Consider the following 18188-nt stretch of genomic DNA (forward strand, 5'->3'; position numbering starts at 1 on the left):
GGACCTAATGAAACTTAAAACTTTTGCACAGTAAAGGAAACCATAAACAAGAGGAAAAGACAACCCTCAGAATGGGAGAAGATATTTGCAAATGAAGCAACTGACAAAGGATTAAACTTCAAAATATACAAGCAGCTCATGCAGCTCAATATAAAAAAAAACAAACAACCCACTACAAAAATGGGCAGAAGACCTAACTAGAATTCTTCCAAAGAAGATATACAGATTGCCAACAAACACATGAAAGAATGCTCAATATCACTAATCATTAGAGAAAGGCAAATGAAAACTATAATGAGGTATCACCTCACACCAGTCAGAATGGCCATCATCAAAAAATCTACAAACAATAAATGCTGGAGAGGGTGTGGAGAAAAGGGAACCCTCTTGCACTGTTGGTGGGAATGTAAATTGATACAGCCACTCTGGAGAACAGTATGGAGGTTCCTTAAAAAACTAAAAATAGAACTACCATATGACCCAGCAATCCCACTACTGGGCATATACCCTGAGAAAACCATAATTCAAAAAGAGTCATGTACCACAATGTTCATTGCAGCTCTATTTACAATAGCCAGGACATGGAAGTAACCTAAGTGTCCATTGACAGATGAATGGATAAAGAAGATGTGGCACACATATACAATGGAATATTACTCAGCCATAAAAAGAAACAAAATTGAGTTATTTGTAGTGAGGTGGGTGGACCTAGAGTCTGTCATACAGAGTGAAGTAAGTCAGAAAGAGTAAAACACATACTGTATGCTAACACATATATATAGAATCTGAAAAAAAATGGTTCTGAAGAACCTAGGGACAGGACCGGAATAAAGACACAGACGTAGGGAATGGACTTGAGGACATGGGGAGGGGGAAGGGTAAGCTGGGACGAAGTGAGAGAGTGGCATTGACATATATACAGTACCAAATGTAAAATAGCTAGCTAGTGGGAAGCAGCTGCATAGCACAGGGAGATCAGCTCGGTGCTTTGTGAGTGGTAGAGGGGTGGGATAGGGAGGGTGGGAGGGAGACGTAAGAGGGCGGGGCTATGGGGATATATGTATACGTATAGCTGATGCAGTTTGTTATACAGCAGCAACTAACACAACAATGTAAAGCAATTATACTCCAATAAAGACGTTCTGGATTATAATTACTGTGCTATTTGAAATCGGGACTATTGTTCGACAATTTTGTTATTTACATTTCTCCGTGACTTGCGCTGGCCGAGCTGCATCTTCTGCAAAGGCAGTCACTTCCTGAAAGGGTCCGAAGCATGCCTCAAACCAGCCCAAATACCTGTAAGGTCCCATACTCTGGCCATGACATTAGTAGGGTGTCATTGTTCTGGCTTGAGTGCAACAAAAGAATGACACTGATTACATTGAGCTTTCGTTCTAGGAGGAAAAAGACAGTAACAAATAATCTGGATAATTTCAGAGAGACTGAAGTTCTATGAATAAAATAAAACAGTATAATGGGATAAAAATGGGGACTCCAGGCAAGAGAAGGAAGCTGTATGAGAGGGTAGTCAGGCAATTTTATGAGAAAGCAATATTCGGGTAGAAACTTGAATGAGAAAAAATATTTCAAGGAGAAAATTTTCAGGGAAAACTCCTTGTAAATGTAAAAACCCAAAGCAGAAATGAGCCTGAACTGTTCCAGGAAAATTAAGACAGTCATGATGGCTGGGAGCACAGGGAGTGATGGGGAAGTGGTTCAAGATGAGGTCTGGGAATCAGGCAGCAACAAGATCATTTAGTGCTTGCAGGCCACGCTAAGGGGCATGAATTTTATGCTGAGCATAAAGGAAAGTTGTTAAAGAATTTTACACTGGGAAGTAAAATTTTCTTATTTATATTCACAAAATTACTCTGATACATAATAATGAATTCCAGGGGCAAGAAATATACAAAAAACCAGGAAAGAGGTTATAGCAGTGGACCAAGGAACTGAGGATACAGAGGTAGAGTGTTAGCATTGGAAACGGCAAAAAGTAGTTAGTTAAGGGATAGATTTCAGAATGTTATGGCATAGGCACCATATTGAGGAACGGATGGGTAATTTATATTATTGTTATTATTGTCATTGTTATTATTCCAGAGAAGATGTTGAATTTTATGAAATATATCTTCAGAATTAATAGGGGTAATATTATGATTTTTCCATTTTGATTATTAAAAGGTATTTAATATTAATAAATTCTTGCATTTCTGGAATTGTAGTTATTTGGTCTTGCTCTATTAATCCTTTAGAGTGCTACTGCATTTTCTTTGCTAATAATTTACCCAATGATGTTTACAATGACACATAAAATTACAATTAACTTGTAATTTTTATCTTTGTAGGATTTTTGAAGCAGTATTCATGTGTGCTTAAGAATGTAGAAACTTTTATTTTTTATATCTGGATTAAAATATTTTATATGGCTTTAAATAATCAGTTCCTCAATGGTTTGGTAGAATTCCCTTGTGAAACTATTTTAACCTAGTGCTTTTCATTTAGTGTAGCTCAGTGACAGCTTTTTAAATTTCTTCTGTGGCAATTAGTCTGTTTAGAATTATTTTTATATCTTCCAGTCAATTTTACTAATTTATATTTTCCTAAAAATGAATCATTTCTAGCTAGGTTCTCAAATTTATTGCATAAACTTAGGCAAAGTAGTTTCTTACCATTATTTTAATTTCCTCTATATCTTTAGATATTTATTATCCTGTCTCATATTTTACATATTTTTACTTCTTTATTTTGTTATTTTAAATTTTTTTCATAACTAGCTCTAAGATTTATGCATTTGTTCTATCTTTTTCTGTTTTCTAATGTATTACTTCTTTTTTATACTTTATTAAATCCAGTACTTATCTTTCCTTACATTTTTCTATTTAACTTCTTCTGGCTAAATTCATGTATTTTCATTCTTTCTTAATTATTGGTGCAAGTATTTAGTACCCCTGATTTTTCTCTGAACATCGTTTTACCTGTATCCATAACTTCTCACGTGGGGTGTTTTTACTAACATTTCTTTAAAGTTCTGATTTTTTAATTGAGTGCTTCTTTTAACAAAAAGTTCTTTGATAAAATTATTTTTAATTTCCAGGTATATTATTTTAATTTCCAGGTGTTATTTCCAAAGACTCTTGTTTTGACTTTTTCTTTATTTCAGTTCTTAATTTCTAGTTTTGTTGAATTGCAGTCAGAGAATATTATCTGTACCATTCTACTTTGGGAACTTAATTGATGTTTTATCTGTGTCTAATACATTGTCAGTTTTTATGACTATTTCCTGGACTCCATTTTCTGTCTCAGAGATCAACGTATATTGTTTAAGTAATGTAGATTTTTATACCCTTACATATGTTTAACTTACTTGAACTGCTGTGGACTGAGAGGTGAATTAAAGTCTCAATCTAATGATGTGTTTCTGCCCATTGCTGCTTGTATTTCTTATATATTTTGCTTTATGAAGGTTGATACTTTGTTTCTGGTACGTGGATATTCAGAAATATTAGATTATTGTTATGAATTATAACTTTTACCATTATAAAGTGCTCTTATTTTTCTCACTTAATGCCTTTGGTTTGAATTTAACATATGAGATACTAAGATTTGGACCTTTTCTCTCTTTTTTTAAATCTGCATTTGCCTTTTATGCTTTTGCCTATTCTTTTAATTTTTATCCTTTCACAGTCATTTCATTCACTGTGTCTCTTACATACAGTACACTTTCATGTGTTGTTTTGTGATTCAATCTGAGAGTCTTCTTACTTTAATATGTGTCCTATATCAATTTTTTTGCTTTCATTATCTTTTATTATTTTATCTTTCAGTAAATGAGGTCTTTCAGTTTTCTTATGTGTGTTTCTTTCTGATTATTTGAGAAGTTTGTACCAGCTTTATTTAGATGTTATATTATTACTTAAATTTCTATTTCTATGAATAATATCTACTAATTCTCTACTAAACAAGCAATGACAGAATTAGTATACATTTGATTCTACTCCCATTCCTAAAATAAAATGAATAAGTTGGAAATATCCCAGTTAAAAATTTCATCTGAGGAGAAATTTCAAGATCTATTTTTCAGTCAAATAAACCTAAAGTTCAATGTTATCAAAGGAAAGTACAAATCCAAGTATTAAATTAAGAACAGAGAAGTGACTTTCCTCAACACACTGCTTCGGGAACACACAAGCTAGTTGGGATCTTCCAGTCCAAATTTTCCATCCCTTGTTTCAGTTACAACTTTTCCAAAGTATCCCTGGGCTGAAAATTCAATTAAGCTTGGTGTTTTTTTTTAAATTAATTATTTATTTATTTTTGGCCGCGTTGGGTCTTCTTTGCTTCACCAGGGCTTTCTCTAGTTGCGGCTACTCTTCATTGTGGTGGCTTCTCTTTGTTGCGGAACACAGGCTTTAGGCACGCAGGCTTCAGTAGTTGTGGCACGCGGGCTCAGTAGTTTTGGCACACGGGCTTAGTTGCTCCACAGCATGTGGGATCTCCCTGGACCAGGGCTCAAACCCATGTCCCCGGCATTGGCAGGCGGATTCTTAACCACTGCGCCACCAGGGAAGTCCCTAAGCTAGCTTTTAATAATTTTTGAATGAATGACTTTTTGTAATTGGCAAGAATAAGAGGACTTTGTGATAGAAGAGTGTTAAGAAATAAAGACTGAAACTAAATAGAAAATTTCCACTTGCATCTTCCTTTCCTCATTTGTCTAGTGAACACATAGTGATTCTTAGTTTAGAAATTTATCTGAATATTGATGAGTGAAAACGGAAGTTACAAAACAGAACGTATAAATAATCCTACATATATAATAATATATCTAATATCAATATAACATAATAACCAACACTTACTGAGCACTCTCCATGGATTGTCTTTTTTAACATGCAAGTCAGTCTTATGAGCGAGCTCTTACTAGCATCTTTACATATGAGAGAAATGAAGCTTAGAGAAATTGAGTAGCTTTATTGGTAATATGTTTACAAGTAGAGCTGTCTGAACTTTCAATTTTATAATTCTCTATTTGACATCTTACAGTTTTATATGTATCGTATTATAATCAAAACTGAAACAAAAGTCTTTTTAGACATTTGCAAAAGCATCCATTTTATTACCAAATGTATATTCACTTAATAATCCTTTCCATTTCTGCTCCCTTCCCAAAACTTCACTCCTTAACAATAAAATACGTGGTAGGAATCTGGCCAGATCTTTGTTTGAGAGCTCAGTTTTCCAGCTCAAACTGTCCATTGTTCCAGGACTGACTATTTTCCTCTTTGTTGGAGATTTGAATGAATCACTGGAAATTCTCCAGAGATGGCTTTTAGTGGTGAACACATGCCAGCTATGTCTTCGGTCACAAAGTTGCCTTTGGGCTGCTTGTATTCCTAGCCCAGGCTGCTTGTATTCCCTCTGCCCATTCCCTAAGCTCATAATGATGGCATTTTACAGGAAGCAGAACTGACTTTAGCATTTCTTCAAAATATTTCTATTGAAGTTTATTTCTAGCTCATTGGACACACGACTATTTCTTTGGCTGTCACATGTAGTGTGGTTTAAAACAGACATTTCTTCCTTAAATCTGCCATATTTTTATACTTCTTCTATGGAAAATCTGTAGATGTTGTACCCTTAAATGTATACCTCCCAATTCTCCCAGCCACACTTCTGGATATATTCCCATTTTCTAAAGAAGAGGGTCTGAGGTAAGGATGGAGTTGTCAGGTCTCTAGGGATACCAGTTTGATTCTTCCATGTGGGAGGAAAAACAGAGTGCACAGAGTAGATATGTTTACCTATATCTAAAAGTATGCATGCCAAGTCCAGATTTACTTGATCAGGTGACATGTGATTATCCTGATAACTGATACCTCAGTCAACCACAGAGATATAGGGGGATGTGTGCATCTTCTGCTTCGGGAAGGAAATGTTTCTGACACCAGAACAGGAATACTAGTTTGAACACTCGTGTTGTCTACCCTTCTATTGTCTATATTTCTCCTAAAACTTTGAGAAGAGTGTTAAAATCTCCAAATATAATTGTGGATTTGTCTCCTTCTCCTTTAGTTATGTATTTTGAAGCTCTGTGATTAGGTACATAACATTCAGGGTTGTTATGTCTTCTTGATTAGCGGACCTTTTTATCCCTATGAAACATTCCTCTTTAACACACTCCTTTTCTTAAAGTCTATTCTGTCTGATATTAATGTATAATGCCTCCAGTTTACTTTTTTTTTTTTTTTAAACTTTTTATTTTGGGGGTTTATTTATTTAGTCATTTAGTTATTTATTTATGGCTGTGTTGGGTCTTCGTTTCTGTGCGAGGGCTTTCTCTAGTTGCGGCAAGTGGGGGCCACTCTTCATCGCGGTGCGCGGGCCTCTCATTATCGCGGCCTCTCTTCTTGCGGAGCACAGGCTCCAGACGCGCAGGCTCAGTAATTGTGGCTCACGGGCCTAGTTGCTCCGCGGCATGTGGGATCTTCCCAGACCAGGGCTCGAACCCGTGTCCCCTGCATTGGCAGGCAGATTCTCAACCACTGCGCCACCAGGGAAGCCCTCCAGTTTACTTCTGACGAGTATTTGCATGCACATTATCTTGTTCCACTCTGTATCTTTAACCTCTCTGTATCTTTATTTTTAACTTGTGTCTATTGTAGGTCGCATTTATGGATCTCTCTTTTTTTATCCAATCTGGCAACCTTTGCATTTTAATTGATTATTTACTCTATTTACATCTAATGTAATTATTAATAAGATTGGGTTGAAGTCTACCATTGTACTATTTTTTTCTATTTAACTCCTTTTTTTTTGCCTATTTTTCCTTATCCTCTGCTTTTTAAAAGATTAACTGAGTATTTCTGAGTATTCCGTTTGATCTCCTCTGGTTTTTTTTGACAGTTTTTTTAAGTGACTGCCCTATACATTACAATAAGCATTTCAACCTACCACAGTCTATCTCAAATACCACTTCATATATAATATAAACCCTTAAAACAACGTTTTCTTTGGCCTTCTCTCTTCCATTGGTTTATAATTTTCATACATCTTATGTCTATGTATGTGATAAACCCCAAAATTAATTGCTATTATTTTTGAGTCAAAGAAACAATTGTCTTTCAAGAAATAGTTAATGAGGAAACAGTCATATTTATTTACTTATTTAGCATTTTTTGCTCTTGATTTTTTTAAATGTGGATCACAGTTTCCATGTCATGTCATTTCCTATCAGCCTCAAGAACTTCCTTCAGAGTTGGCCAAAGACTTAAAAGGATCTCTGCAGATTTCTGAAGGTCCTCTCTTTGCTGTCACCTTCTTTCCTGTACGCTGTACTAAAAACTTCAGTCAGCTTAAAATCTTTCACTCCAATATCTCTTTCCTGTGTCCAGCCAGCTTGCTGCTCTCTGGGCCACACTCTTCACTGTGGGAAATAGACACTCTCATATATTGTCATTAGAAGTATAAGTTGATAAAAATTCCTATGGAGTGCAATTTTACAATATCCATTAAACTTAAAATGCAGATATCGTTTGACCCCACAATTTCACCACTGGAAGTGAGTCTCAGATATACTTGTACGTGTGTAAAATGATGTGTGTGTGTTTATGTGTGTAAGTTTATGCTTTGCAGTATTATTTGAACTAACAAATGAATGGAAACAACCCATATGTTCCTATATTGGATACTACTCTTTAAATTGCTGTGTCTTCAAACATTAGCATACTATTCAGCTTTATAAAAGAATAAGGACACTCTTGGGACTTCCCTGGTGGCGCAGTGGTTAAGAATCCACCTGCCAATGTAGGGGACACAGGTTCAATCCCTGCTCCGGGAAGATCCCACATGCCGTGGAGCAACTAAGCCCATGCGCCACAACTACAGATCCTGCCCTCTAGAGCCTGCAAGCCACAACTACTGAGCCCACGAGGCACAACTACTGAAGCCCATGCTCCTAGAGCCCGTGCTCCGCAACAAGAGAAGCCACTGCAATGAGAAGCCCATGCACCACAACGAAGAGTAGCCCCGCTTCACGGCAGCTAGAGAAAGCCCGTGTGCAGCAGAGAAGACCAAACGCAGCCATAAATAAATAAATAAATAAATAGAATAAGGACACTCTTTATGCACTATATAGAAAGATCTCCAAGATAAATTTGGTGAAGAAAGGCAGTAAAGTACGATGTACATAATATGTGTAAAAAAATGGAAGGAAAGAAAAAGAATCTCCCTTTGTAATAACCTGTATAAGCATAATGAAATTCTGAAAAAATATCAATAATTAGAACCATTGCGAATACATGTAAAGGTGGAGAAAATGTGTAGATGAAATAGTTTATTTTTATTGTTTACTTATACATGCATTTAAAATTTTTAATCTATGTGAAAGTTGTATCTATTCAAAAAATTTAACAAATAGATTAAAATCAGTGTCATAAAGGGCTAATATATGCACAAAATATATATCTAAGAGGGTTCAAGATAGTGGTGTAGGAAGATCCTGGACTTACCCCCTCCCACAGACACAACAAATCTATAACTACATGTGGAAAAATTCCCTCAAAAAAGAACCTGAAAGCTAGATGAACAGAGCCTCCACAACAAAGAGAAAAGGACAGCATCAAGACGGATAGGAGAAGCAGAGATTCGGCCTCACCAAAGAAAAAACCCACACCGCAGCCACAGCAGTAAACAATCAAGAGGATTCACAAAGGTAGGAATCTTTTTCCTGAGTAGCCAGGGACTCCAGCTCCACATCAAGCATTGCCACTCCTAGATCCTGCACAGAGGAGACAAGCCTCCAAAACATCTGGCTTTGAAAACCAACAAGGATTATGTCCAGGAACAAAATATAGAACAGGAAGGAATGGAAAACACTCTTAAAGAGCTCATACGCAGACTCACTCAACCCCTAAACCAATGCAAAACCACCAGAGTGAAAGGTGCATGGACCATAGGTGAAGGAGACCCACTAACTAATCTTTAAGCATCTGCTAGAGAAGCAGGAACCAACTGGGATGCCCCCTGGAAACTGAGACCCTGGCAGGAGCCATTTTACAATCCTAGGCTACCTTGCTAATGCCAATTTACTTGCATTGCGGTCAAATGAGACCTTTATACTTTTTACTCTGAATAAATTATTAGAGTTTTCTTTTTTGGCCTACAACATAATTAACAGGATTCATTCTCTGCTTATAAGATCAGATCTCTGATATAAGTATATACTAAATGAAACCTTACAATTATAAATTTCCTTTACAATCTTGCCTAATATTCAATCTTTGATCTTTCACAGCCTGGAACACATCTTCTAAAAATTTTAACTCCAATTATTATTTTATTAATGTTTTTGGAAACAAATCGAAGTTTCCATGCTATATAAACCATTACATGAAAGCACCTGCTCTCTTAGGAATTTGATCTCAGTGAGAACAAGCAGTACCTTGACACAGAGGCAGATTGCCAGATGCCTCAAAGACAGAGAACACTGCTTTGTTATTCTTTCCTATGTGTTTCTTATTTTTTGGCCAAATTTTATTACTATTCAACTGTATATCTACCAAAAAAATATTTCTGTGCTCTAACATATGACTAGCATTTCAAATAATTATCAATAAAATATAATTCTAACACAAGGAGAACCCTAAAATTAAAGGTTCCAAGAATTTCCACTTGATTTTAGCGTATTTGTGTAAATGACCAGTCTTTCTTAACAAAGATTTTGAGAAGAACGCATGTTCAGAAGGCAGAATCATGAACTGAAATGCACTGCAAATAGCACTTGCAATGTCAAAGCAACCAAAGCTTCCTTTTGTATACCGATATCAAAGAAAGAACAGATGGTTCACACCACTTTTTTCAATCACACTACTACTTACAGGGCATTATCTTTGACAATTATGGGCACAAAGACAATCAATTTTACCTTTGCCTATTATGTGAATGTTCTCTTTGTCGGAAAATAAACTTCAGTTGGAGCAACACAGAAAAAGCCAATTCTAGGTTCTTTTAAAAAGTCAAGCAAATGGAGAAAATGTATGGCTACTGATGTATTTGCAGGTTGTGTAGGGGCTTGCAGAAAAGGTATTCTGTATATCTTGTCAGGAGTATTTCAACTCTTGTTGAAATGGTTTCTGCAATGATAAAGAGCCAAGCCTGGTAAAAGACTCTTTCATAAAATTATAAAACATTAGATAATAGTAGGAATACTAGAGACCATCTGACATGTATCAGTTAAGTTCACTGCAAAAAACAGATGGCATGTCTAAAATAGGATAATTCCAGCAGAGTTTTTAAAAGGCACAAATTACAAAAGCATTGCAAATATGTAGAGAAATGATGAAGGATGATGTAGTGCCCTGGGGTTAGTAATAGTGAGATGTTCTTACTACTCCTAAGCCTGAAGAAATAAGGGGAGGAAGTAGTTACTTGCATGGAAAGGGATACTTATACAGAGAGTACCAACTTGAGAAGAGTTGTGAACTCAGTTGAAGGACATGGCCAGCTTAACAGTAGTACACTGAGGGAGCTGAGACAATAAATATCTAACTTTACGCTGCTCCCTTTTTTCAAAATTTAACATCCTTCATGATAGACTTCAACAAACTAATAATAGAATAAAACTTTCTCAATTACAGTAAAATTTTCCACAATAAAATCTCTAGACACCAAAGTCTTTACTGACAAACTCCTACAAACACTTAATAAAAAGTAACAACTCTTGTGGTCATCCATGTACAATGCTTGGTGTCAGTCTATTTATCTCTTGTAAAAATAAAATACAGTGTGTGTGTGTGAAAAAAAAAAAAAAAGTAACAACTCTATACAAACTCTTCCAAAAAATTGAAAAAGACATCTCATTCTGTAAGACCAGCTTTACTTTAATACTAAAACGAAATACATAAAAATAATTACAGGCCAACATCTATCATGAAAAAATGTCATTTAAAACTTAGCAAATTGAATCCAAGAATACATGAATATGCTAACACATCATAACCTAGTCAGTTTGTCTGAGGAATCCAAGATTGGTTTAACATTTGAAAATTTATTAATGTAATGCACTATGCTGAAAGAATAAAAAGGGGGGGAAACATATGATCATCTCGATAGATACAGAAAACACATTAGACAAATTCAACATTCATTCCTGATTTAAACTAGCAAAGTAGAAGTAGAAGAGAATTTCTTCAACCTTATTAAGAGCATCTATGAAAACCTTAACAAATACCACACTTAATGGTGAAAAACTAAATATTTTCCTCTGGAGATTATGAGCAGAGAAAGGATTCAACAGTCAGTACTTCTATTTAACATTGCACTAGAGTTTCTAGCCATTCAAGAGGGCAAGAAAATGAAGTAAAAGGTATCCAGACTGAAAAGGAAGAAATAAAACTGCTTTATTTGTAAAAGACATGATGATCTACAAAGAAAATCCTATGGAATCTACAATAAAAACCACTAGAATTAATAAACAATTTTAGCAAGGTTGCAGAATATAAGATAATAGTAGGCTACATATCAAAAACCAGTTGTATTTTTATATACTTGCAATGAACCATCAGAAAGTTGAATTAAAGTAATGTCATTTAACAATAACATCAACACATGAAATTCTTATGGATATACATGACAAAAATTGTGAAAGATATGCTTACAAACAAACTACAAAATATTGCTGAGAAATTAAAGATCTAAACACATGGAGACATATACCATGTTCATGGATCAGAACACCCAATATTTTTAAGATGTCATCTCTTCAAGTTGATCTATATATTTACTGCAATCCCACTCAAAATTCCAATAGGAATTTTGTAGAAATTTACAAAACTGAATATATAATTCATTTGGAAATGCAAATAACACAGTTCATTTTTTAAAAGAACTGGAGAACACACATTATCTGATGTTAAGACTTTTTATTATGCTAGAGCAATGAATACAGTCTGGTATAGAGTCATGATAGATAAATCAATCAAGGGAGGAGAAGAGTTTCAGAAAATTTTGACAAAATTGAAAGAGTAATTTGCTTCTTCAACAAATAGAACTGGAACAATTGAAGAACCATATGGAAAAAGAGAGAGAGAAAGAGAATTCAGGAGAGGGAGAGCAAAGGAAGGAAGGAAGGAAGGAGAGAGAGAGAGAGAAAGAAAGAAAGAAAGAAGGAAAGAGAAGGAAAGAAGGAAAGAGGGAGAAAGAAAGAAAGAGAAGGAAAGAAGGAAAGAAGGAGAAAGAAAGGAAAGAAGGAAGGAAGGGAGTAAGAAAGAAAAATGGAGAGAAAAAGAGGAAGAGGGAGGCAGGGAAGCAAGCAAAAAGCAAAGAAAAGATGCTTAACATTCATTGTTAATTAGGGAAATGTAAATTGAAATCATAATGATGTACCACTACATATTTACTACAATGCCTAAAATTTAAAAAACTGACTTTATCAAGCATTGGTAAGAACTTGAAGGAACTGGAACTCATATTCCACTCCTAGGTGCTTTAGTAAGAGAAGTGAAAGTATATATCCATACAAAGGCTATTCTGAATATACACAACAGTTTCATTTGTAATAGCTTAAACTGAAAACAACCCAAGTGTTCATTACAAGTGAACAGTACACAAAATGTGGTATATCCATATAATGGAATACTACTTAGAAATAAAATAGAATGAACTACTGATACATACAACAATGTAGATGAATCCTAAAATAATTAACCTCAGTGAAATAAAACAGACAAAAAATTTTCAGACTTTATGATTCTACTTATATAATATTCTAGGAAAATCAAACTAATCTACAATGACAGAAATTAGGTCATTGTTTTCCTGAAGAATGGTGTTGCCTCGGTATGGCCAGGATGGATGGATTCCAAGGGAAGACAAAGAAACTTTTGGAGTGATAAGTATATTATCTGTACTGTAGTGATGGTTTAATGGGTGAATATATATGTCAAAACTTATCAAAGTGTACATTTTAAACATGTGTAGTTTATTGTGTCACAATTATACTGCAATCAATTTGCTAAAAACACTATTATTTTTTTTTAACTTTTGAACCTTTATTATTCACTTACAAAAGTATGCATTCAATTAGAAACACTGAAGCATTTACAAATAGGTTTTCTGAATTTTTAGTTCAGACAGTTCAGCCAATCTGAATACAGGTCACTCAAAAGATGTAGGATAAGAAAGCTAGATTAAAGGATTAGTATATTTTTTTCACACAAGAAACTGAGCCCTACAGAAGGGAAATGACTTCCCCAAGGTGGCAGAGCTAGTCCTTAGAGACCCAAGCTTAGAATCTCCAAATCCAGATATCTAAACTAGGTCACATTACCCCCTCTGTCCCATTTGTAATTTAAGAGTTAGGAAACATAAACCTCAAACCTAGAAGTAATCCAGACTCTTCCTCTGCCTTCATACTACACCTTACATCAACCATCAGAGGTACTATAAATTGCCTTATGTAACTCTTAAGATTCACTCCCACCAGTAAAGCGCAGGTTATGAGACAGATCTGACTGCCCCAAACTTCTTATCAATGGATTCCTTATTTCCATAAACTATTTTCTCTTATTTATAATGCTTTTTAAAATTACTTGTTATTGATATTTTTTTTTCTTTTTTTTCTTTTCACACACACACACACTGTATTTTATCTTTACAGGAGATAAATAGACTGACACCAAGCATTGTAAATGGATGACCACAACAAAAGCAACAATGATTGCAATTACCAAACACGAACCACACTCATACTATGTCATAATATTGACATTCAGTCCAGTAATCCTCCACTGTAACAGCTCCTTTACTTTGCAGTGAAAATTGATTTCTATATTCTTTGCCTCTGAGTCCTTGTGGGATTTTTTATTTTTAATTCAAACAGAAAGTCACAAAAATTATAATCATCCTCATCAGTTCACTCAGTCCCATGTAATTAATTTTTTTTTTCATCTTGATCTTTTGTTAGCACTTTTATGAGTTCATCAGTTTTTCATTAGAGTTCTGAAAATGCTTATTCACTCAGTTCAGCAGTACAGTTACCAGAAACCTGTACTTGTCAGAGTCTTTTCTATGAATTCCTTGAAGATGAAACCCTTTTATAGGAACATATTTGCAAAAACATCAGAGTATGCCCAGAACTGTCTGTAACTGACAAAAGACTTAAAAATGACCATGGTTAAAGATTTGATGAAAGTTCATAATAGTGCAATTGACAAGGAAATTTAGTTTTTTCTGAGATATACATTTTAAAGTAATAACTAGAATTATGACTTATAACATTATACCAGAACTTATAAGATTTTTAGAAATTTCACGTAATGTCTGAAACATTTATATTAACATATTTCCATACAGATAACCCAATGAAAGTTTAGTATTAGTTGTTTTGTTTGTTTGTTTTTTTATACTGCAGGTTCTTATTAGTCATCAATTTTATACAAATCAGTGTATACATGTCAATCCCAATCGCCCAATTCAGCACACCACCATCCCCACCCCACCGCAGTTTTCCCCCCTTGGTGTCCATATGTATTAAAAACACTATTAAGAACTGAATAGGCAATGAAACACAGGTAGAAAATATTTCAAATGTGTATATCTGACAAAGAAATTGTAACCAGAATATACTTAGTTTAAAAATCTTCTATATCTAAAAAAAAAAAAAATTAAAAACATCCTTTAAATGGGCAAAATTTTAAATAGATATTTCACAAAAGAAGATATATAAATGGCCAATGCTAAGTGTATGAAAAGATGCTGAACGTTTCCATCATCTTGGAAATGCCAATTAAAACCACAATACATATGACTACATACCCAGTACAATGACTACAGTAAGAACACAGACAGTCCAATGTTAGCAAAAATATGGGGGTACTAGAAATCTCACACATTGCTGGTGGAAGTGTAAAATGGAAATAATTTTTCAGAAGTGTTTGGAAATTTCTAATAAAATTAACTTTATGTCTTTTTTTTTCATCTTTCTCTTTATTCTCAAAATATGATATTATAAAAGTCCAAAAGGAATAGGCTGTTCCTTGTGTGGTCTCCAGTGCTTTGAGGAGGCAGAACTGAGCCCCCAGGAATGTAAGAGGATCATCTCAGGAAGCTAGCAGCTACTGTGCTGAGTTTGACGGCCGCAAGTCAAATCCTGGGCATATCCTCGGATGTATGGTAGGGCTTGGGCTCTGGTTCTTGAAGAGGAATAGGAGTGGAAATCATTTTGAGATGACAACTGAGCAGAAGAGGACTCAGCACCAGAAGGGTCTGGTGGGACAAGTAGGGAAGGCAGCACTCCTTTCTGCCACTACCTAAGGGCAGAGGCATGTGATTCCAGCAAGAGGCCAAAGTAGGTGGCAGCTCCTTGGATCCCATACGGGAGAGACCAGACCACTCCAGGGCTGGTTAACTGGCATCATAAGGCAGTGGAATGCTAGCCAGAAGAATGAAGACAAACTGTTCCAATTTCTGAGCAGCTTGCTTCCCAGCCTCTAGTACTTTCTCATGATTGGCCTCCTCCTGGCTTTCATAATCCAAGATGACCTTGTTATTGATGAGGGAGAGGCCAAAGACTCGAAGTCCACAGTGCCTTGCAACTATAACATCTGGTACTGTGCTCATGCCAACAGCATCCACCCCCAGCTTCTGCAACAGATGACACTCTGCCACAGTCTCAAAACTGGGGCCCGCTACCATCACGTAGGTGCCTTCCTGTAACTCTCTGTTCCCCCATTTGTTTCCAGGTACTATGAGCCTTCTGCTTCATATCCTGGTCATAAGAGTCAGACATGGCAGGGAAACTAACTCCAAACCTCTCACCACTGGGCCCTCTGAGAGGGTTCTCACTGCGGAAAAAAGATAGGTTGATGTGATCAAGGATCAGCCTGATATCTCCAACCTCAGACTTGGAGTTGAGCCCTCCAGCTGCATTGCTGACCACTAGGGTGTCCACACCCAGAAGCCGGAAAACCCTCACTGGGAGTGTCACCTTCCAGAGCAGGTAGACTTCAGACATGTGGAACCTGCCCTGCATCATCACACAGGCTCTGCCATTCAAAATCCCAAATACCAATCGACCAGCATGACCTGGCACTGTACTTTTGAGAAAGTTTGGTATTTGGTTGTAGTCAAAGATCTGGGCCTGAGTTAACCTGTCAGTCAGACCTCCTAACCCAGAACCACAGATCACTGCCACTTGAGGTCCGTGTTTGGTGTAAGATGAAAGCCACTTTGCAGTGTTCTGATAACCTTCATATGTGAATCTAGACTCTAGAATGGGAATCTGTGACAAGCACGTGGGTTGAGAAGACCTCTTCCCTGTATGTGGGTGGGGGAATAGGCTCCCTCTAACCTCGCTCCATAAAGCCTGCGTGCGGGTGCGCTCATGCACACACACTGGCTCCTTTTGCCATGTCATCTTTATGACTGGGATATTCACCCATAGGAATTTGCTTAAAAGAGATAAAAACATTTGTGCACAGAAAGTCTTTTTTTACAAGAATGTTCATAGCAGGGATTTTTTTGGGTGTTTTATATTAAAAATTAACTGATCTTAATATGAACATATATGCATGGCTGATATATTTGAGAAAATTCTGAAATTTCCTTCTTCATTTTTTCTTTTTTGTAATTGAAATAGAACTGACATTTAACATTATTAGTTTCAGGTGTACAATATAATGATTTGATATTTGTATATAGAGCAAAACAATCACCACAGTAAGTCTAGTTAGTATCCATCACCACACATAGTTATAATTCTTTTTCTTGTGATGAGAACTTTAAAGACTTATTCTCTTAGCAACTTTCAAATATACTATACAATATTATTAGCTATGGTTACAATGCTATACATTATATCCCCATGATATTTATTTCATAACTGGAAGTTTGTACCTTTTGACCACCTTCACCCATTTCACCCACTCCCACTCCCCAACCACCTCACCCCTAATTCTGGCAACCACAAATCTGTTCTTCATATGTATGAATTTGTTTTGTTTTGTTTTTTAGATTCCATGTATATATGAGATGATACAGTATTTGTCTTTCTCTGTCTGACTTATTTCACTTAGCATAATGCCTTCAAAGTCCATCCATGTTGCTGCAGATGGCTAGATTTTCTTCTTTATGGCTGAATAATATTCCACTCATAGCAGTTTTATTCACCATACTCTAAAACGAGAAACAGCCCAAATGTCTATCTTCAGGAGATCGAATAAACAAATTGCGATATATTCATACAATGAAATATTACTCAACAATAAACAGGAATATGCTACTGAAATATGCAATAACATGAATGAATCTCAAAAACATGCTGAGCAAAAGAAGCTATACATAAAAGGATATACTGTTAGGTTTCATATAAATGAGGTGCTAGAAAAGGCAAAACTCATTTATGGTACTAGAAATTAAAAAGTGGCTACTTCTATTGAGTGTGGGGCAGGAGTTGACCCCAGACATTTGGGGGTGATGGACATACATATTCTATATCTTGTTTGAGGTAGTGTTGCATGAATGTATACAATTGTTAAAACTCACCAAACTGTATGTAAATTAAACCTCAGTTGAAATAAAGAAGAAAAACCAGTGAGTTAATCTCCAGATAACAATAAGACAAAGGAATATTCCCAGTGGAAATGAGTCTTCAGATTGTGTTTTAGATGAAATGAACCCTGCGAACCCATAACAATCGATTCTAAGCCCAGCCAAACTATCATTCAAACAAATAAAGGCTCTTTGAGATATGAAGTGACTCAGAAGTGTTTTTCTTCTCAATATACATTATTGGGGAGTTGATTAAAATATTCTCTAGCAAAATAAGAACGTAATTAAGAAAGAGAAAGACATGATATCTTAAAAAACAGTGAATCCAAAGTAGAAGCATAGTAGAAGAAAGCTCCCAAATTCACAGTTTTATGGATATGTAGACTGATTTGTACAGATTGGAGGATGAGGAGAGAGTATTCCAAGAGGGAGGTGTCTGGAAAAGAGGTGGATTCTTGAGACATACGATTTAGAACAACTTAAGGAGGTGATAAATGTTAATTGTGTGTGAAAAAAAGAAGGTAATCAATCTTAAACTTTAAGGAATATAGCCCCTATATGCCCAAATAAAGAAACTCAGAATGAAGACAGTCTGGCAGGAAGCATGGATTCCTTTAAATGTAGATTGAACAGTAAACAAC

General features: G+C 35.6%; 1 protein-coding gene across 1 annotated transcript; it reads right to left on the reverse strand.

The window, feature by feature from the left end:
* Positions 1-15402: 15402 nt before the first annotated feature.
* LOC133096622 (purine nucleoside phosphorylase-like) lies at positions 15403-16414 on the reverse strand. Its single transcript, XM_061198247.1, is given in 2 exon segments — positions 15403-15721; positions 15723-16414. Coding segments are annotated over 2 exon segments (1011 nt in total).
* Positions 16415-18188: the final 1774 nt, after the last annotated feature.

This window comes from Eubalaena glacialis, chromosome 8 (genome assembly GCF_028564815.1).
Source record: "Eubalaena glacialis isolate mEubGla1 chromosome 8, mEubGla1.1.hap2.+ XY, whole genome shotgun sequence".
In the NCBI taxonomy this organism is placed as follows: Eukaryota; Metazoa; Chordata; class Mammalia; order Artiodactyla; family Balaenidae; genus Eubalaena; species Eubalaena glacialis.